Here is a 5,000-nt window from a genome sequence, read left to right as displayed (position 1 = left end):
ATCCGAAGGACTAGCCACCAGACCACCACTCAAGGTCTCTCTCTAGTGGAGGGGGAGAAAATACCGGCGATTGTGGGATTCCAACCAGAGCGCTCAGATTCTGTCGCTTCCTTGGCGGGCGCGTTGCCTCTCGTCCAACACTTCATTGGACCTGCGAGTATTGTCAAATTCAAAACCAGCATGTCAAAAAATCCAATATCAGAGCTGTGCAATGGGATATTGGATTTTTTGACATGCTGTTTTGAATTTGACAATACTCGCACAATTTGCGTCCGACCTTTTAGACATTTTGCAGATTTGTTGATGATACCCTAAGGTTACTGTGTGAAAATTTTTCAATGAATTCGGTTTCTCTATCACTGCGAAAATACTTGTCAAAAAGCGGTTCACTTTTTGGGGGCACACCCGATATATTTGCCCACAGCACTGAAACTGTTTTGGTAAATGACCCTTTACTTTTACTGTCAGCTGCTGAAACTGTCTGTGTTGATTTTGCTTGATCTATCGCCTGAACACGGATTGTATTTGGGATTCATTCGACAGTTCTGAATTGGTTTTCCTTCATACCTGTCAAACTGCTTCCAGACTGTCTCCATCAACAACTTTCAGTCTGATCCATCCTGGATCTCTTACGGTGTGCCGCAAGGCTCTGTCCTCAACTGTCAGGATATACTGCGCAACTTCATCTTGTTAGTTCGCTCAAGTGTTATGTCATGTAACACCGCATAATTTACCTTCAACTATTTTTTTTTTTGTTACGTGTATTGACTTGTTGATTCGTTCAGTTGTCAAAACTTTTCTATACAAATCACCTACCAGTGTTTCAAGTGAAGATTCATTCACCGCACTGTGTACAGAGAAAAGGAGGGCAAACTTAGAGAGAGAGAGAGAGGGGGAGAGGGGGAGAGAAGGAGAGAGAGAGGGAGAGAGAGGAGAGAGAGAGGGAGAGAGGGAGGGGAGAGAGGAGAGAGAGAGGGGGGAGAGAGAGAGAGGAGAGAGAGAGAGGGAGAGAGAGAGAGGGGAGAGAGAGAGAGGGAGGGAGGGAGAGAGAGGAGAGGGAGAGAGAGAGAGGAGAGAGAGAGAGGGAGGGAGGGAGAGAGAGAGGGAGAGAGAGAGAGGGAGGGAGAGAGAGGGAGACAGAGAGGGAGGGAGAGAGAGAGGGAGAGAGAGAGGGGAGAGAGAGAGGAGAGAGAGAGGAGAGAGAGAGAGGGAGAGAGAGAGGGGAGAGAGAGAGGGAGGGAGGGAGGGAGAGACAGACATACAGACAGAGAATGAAAGAAAGAAAACTAGAGAGTAGTGACAGACTGTAAGCGAGAGATTAGAAGAAACAAAAAGTAAGACAGAATGGATGAGACTGATGTGAAAAATCTCACCCCACTGTTCCACATTCTGAACTTCACGGGGATTCGCCACCCTGTCGCCTCCGTGTTCCAGTCCTCCACATCTTCCTGTACACACACACACACACACACACACACACACACACGCTCTCCTGTCTTGAGTCCTTTTCCTAATCAGAGCAAACATACACAAACACACTTACACCACTCCCTACCCCCCTCCTCCCACACACACACACACACACACAGAGGGGGAGAGAGAGAGAGAGAACCACACCAACACAACCCCACATACCCCCCCCCCCCCCAACACGCCCCCCACACCCCCATACTCCAACAGACACACACACACACACACACCCCTCCCCCCACACACACCACACCCCACACTCCAAGACACACACACACGCACACACACACACACACACACACACGCACACACGCACACACGCACACTGACCGGAAGGGCGAAGTACCACTCGACAGTGAGGGCCTTGCTCGTGTAGCCCTGGATCTGGGTGGTGGTGGCCACCCACAGTTCACAGGGGATACCCCGGGTGGTGCGCTGTAACAGACAGTCACAAACAACGTGCAGGTGAGAAGAGTCAGAGAAGAGGTTGGTTTATTTATGATAGTCAGTCGTGTCCGACTGAATGGAGTCTCCCGTCGGTCCGACGGATGAGTAGGCAGGCAGGCTTATCTGTCGGTGTGTGTCCTGTCGTTCTGACATTAGCCTGGTTGCCTCACCAGCACAGGTGACTTTTTTCTATTTCCAGCTTATGATTACTACTTCGAAATTTGAAGAAGCTGATAACGTAATTATCGGGCATTTCACTTATATATTTTTCTCTACCAAATCCTCTTTTGAAATTTCGATAAAACAAACATTTATTACTCGCGTCTAGAGCAGGTCTCCACAGATTTTGAAAATTATATCTCAAAGCAATAATGACATTCTTACAGAAAGGTTCCCTCTCTAAGAAGAATTGAGCATCCCAAACTGTCATACCCTGATTATATCAAAATTTGTCTGATGTTACTCATCCATTTTGAAGAATAAATACCATTTCGATATAAGTCAAGTAATATCAAATATATCTTACCAGAATATTTTTCTGTTTGACATCACTGACACACTGATTGGATAGATACCAGTTTCTCCATAAATAATTCGGGTCATAGTATTCCTATTCAGTCTGAACAAGCGTTTCAAAAATTTCAATTCAAATTTTTCAAGTATATCTACATCTTCACAGCCTCATATTTCTGCACCATACAACAAAATAGAAACAATCAATACATGTCCAGAACACTATGTAAAGGTAAATCTTGATTTCTGGTTTGATTTTCTGTTCATAAATTATTTTTTAGCTTCACACACACACACGCACAAACGCGTGCGCGCGCGCACGCACGCACACACACATACACAGAGAGACAGACAGACAGACGGACAGAGAGAGAGAGAGAACGCTTCAAAATGTGCCACTTTCAAATGTTTCCTTCTATTTCCTATTCAAGACAAATGTCTGAGGAATCCCATGCCTGAGTACAAAATACCCTATGACAAACTGTGAAGGAGGAATGTGAAGAGAAGGAATATAGATTCCTCACCAGGGGTGACGGACACTGCACTAGCCACAGTCATGGTCATCGCCCAAACAGATCCCCATTTGAAATTCTTGAGTAAGCCCACAAACGTTCCCACCGCCCCATACTTCGATACAAATACATGAACATTGACGTTTTGCTCCTTCAAGCGTAAGCGCTTCCAGCATTCGGAGAAACAAGAAGAATATGGAAAACGAAGCTAAGGAAAATAACATTACCGATCACTTTTACAAAGGAATTTCTCAGCTTGCTCATTTGCCATTCATTTTTTATTACATTATTATTATGTAGTTAGTTAGTTAGTTTGTTTGTTTTTTTAATTATTTTTTTTTGTACGCCTATAGTTGACTTCATCAAGTTTCTGCGCCTTATACATATATTATTATTAGTAGTAGTTCTTTTTTTATGTATTTATCTATTATTATTATTATCATTATTATTATTTTATTTTATTTTATTTTTTCTCAAGGCCTGACTAAGCGCGTTGGGTTACGCTGCTGGTGAGGCGTCTACTTGGCAGATGTGGTGTAGCGTATATGGATTTGTCCGAACGCAGTGACGCCTCCTTGAGCTACTGAAACTGAAACTGAAACTTGAAATGTGCACAGATAGCAACAACAGTGGGCAAACACAAAGTACCAAAAAATAACAAAAAAACGTACACTATTGGCCCAAAACACAAGCCAGTGGCGTTCATTAGTAGATAATTAAGAACAGTCTTTTTTTTGCTTCGGAAAAGCACACAACTATAAAGCCACAGCTGCCGAGTGCCTTCAATTCAATTAGCTGACCACAAAATTAAAATATCAGACCTCTGCATCCCGAAATCACATCACGCATTTCAGTATTTTCATTGTCTTCAAGTATTTTCTTCTGCATATTTTTCATTTCCCCCAAACTGCCCTTTATGAAGTCAAGCGTACTGTCGACAGAGTGCATCAGTGTGTGTGTGTGTGTGTGTGTGTGTGTATGTGTGTGTGCGTGCGTGCGTGCGTCAAAGTCAAAATTTTCATTTCAAAGATGGTAACTGAATAAGCAACAACTGCTTTTTTTTTTACAGTTAGGTGTGTGTGTGTGTGTGTGTGCGTGCGTGTGTGCGTGCGTGCGTGCGTGCGTGCGTGCGTGCATTCGTTCATCTGTACGTAGGTACGTGCGTCGTGCGTGTACCATTCAATGTTCCCACATTTTAGATTTTCCCTCCACGGGCAGTAGGTATATCAACACTGACCACGTCGACGTATAACCATATTACCAAACACAAAGTACCATTCTTATTTTAAAAGAAGCATACACTCTTTTGGACCAAAACAAAAATCGTGCGTGCGTGCGTGCATGCGTGCGTGTACCATTCAACAACCATACCATACCATCCATGCGAGTTTTAGATTGTCCCTTCTATGTACTACTACACTCACCACGCCGACGTAGGAGAAGTGCGTGGTGTCGTCCGTCAGGAACTCTGCCGGGGTCTTCATGGTCACCTTGCCGTCGGCCACGATGTGCAGGAAGGCGTAGCCCCGGGTGCCCAGGGGGCCCACCTGACACCCACCCGACACCCTGTCCTGCACGTAGGCCAGGCCTGTAACGACACAAGAGACAAGACACTCTGTCCTGCACGTATGTCAGACCTAGAGCGACACAAGAGACAAGATGTGACACACTGTCCTGCACGTAGGCCAGGCCTGTAACGACACAAGAGACAAGATGTGACACACTGTCATGCACGAAGACCAGGCCTGTAACGACACAAGAGACAAGATGTGACACACTGTCCTGCACGTTGGCCAGGCCTGTAACGACACAAGAGACAAGATGTGACACACTGTCCTGCACGAAGACCAGGCCTGTAACGACACAAGAGACAAGATGTGACACACTGTCCTGCACGTAGGCCAGGCCTGTAACGACACAAGAGACAAGATGTGACACACTGTCCTGCACGTTGGCCAGGCCTGTAACGACACAAGAGACAAGATGTGACACACTGCCCTGCACGTAGGCCAGGCCTGTAACGACACAAGAGACAAGATGTGACACACTGTCCTGCAC

The 5,000-nt window shown here is 45.5% G+C and overlaps 1 protein-coding gene across 1 annotated transcript in view; it reads right to left on the bottom strand.

The window, feature by feature from the left end:
- The window catches only part of LOC143294212 (uncharacterized), a 33,520-nt gene that overhangs the window by 11,462 nt on the left and 17,058 nt on the right, over positions 1 to 5,000 (bottom strand). Inside the window, exons 8-10 of the mRNA XM_076605643.1 lie at positions 4,367 to 4,530; positions 1,801 to 1,905; positions 1,374 to 1,448 (exon numbers count right to left, since the gene is read on the bottom strand). Coding sequence (XP_076461758.1) covers positions 1,374 to 1,448; positions 1,801 to 1,905; positions 4,367 to 4,530 — 344 coding nt within the window. The remainder of the gene's footprint in view (positions 1 to 1,373; positions 1,449 to 1,800; positions 1,906 to 4,366; positions 4,531 to 5,000) is intronic.

This window comes from Babylonia areolata, chromosome 19 (assembly GCF_041734735.1).
Source record: "Babylonia areolata isolate BAREFJ2019XMU chromosome 19, ASM4173473v1, whole genome shotgun sequence".
Classification (NCBI taxonomy): Eukaryota; Metazoa; Mollusca; class Gastropoda; order Neogastropoda; family Buccinidae; genus Babylonia; species Babylonia areolata.
This window is presented reverse-complemented; position numbering and strand designations above follow the sequence as displayed.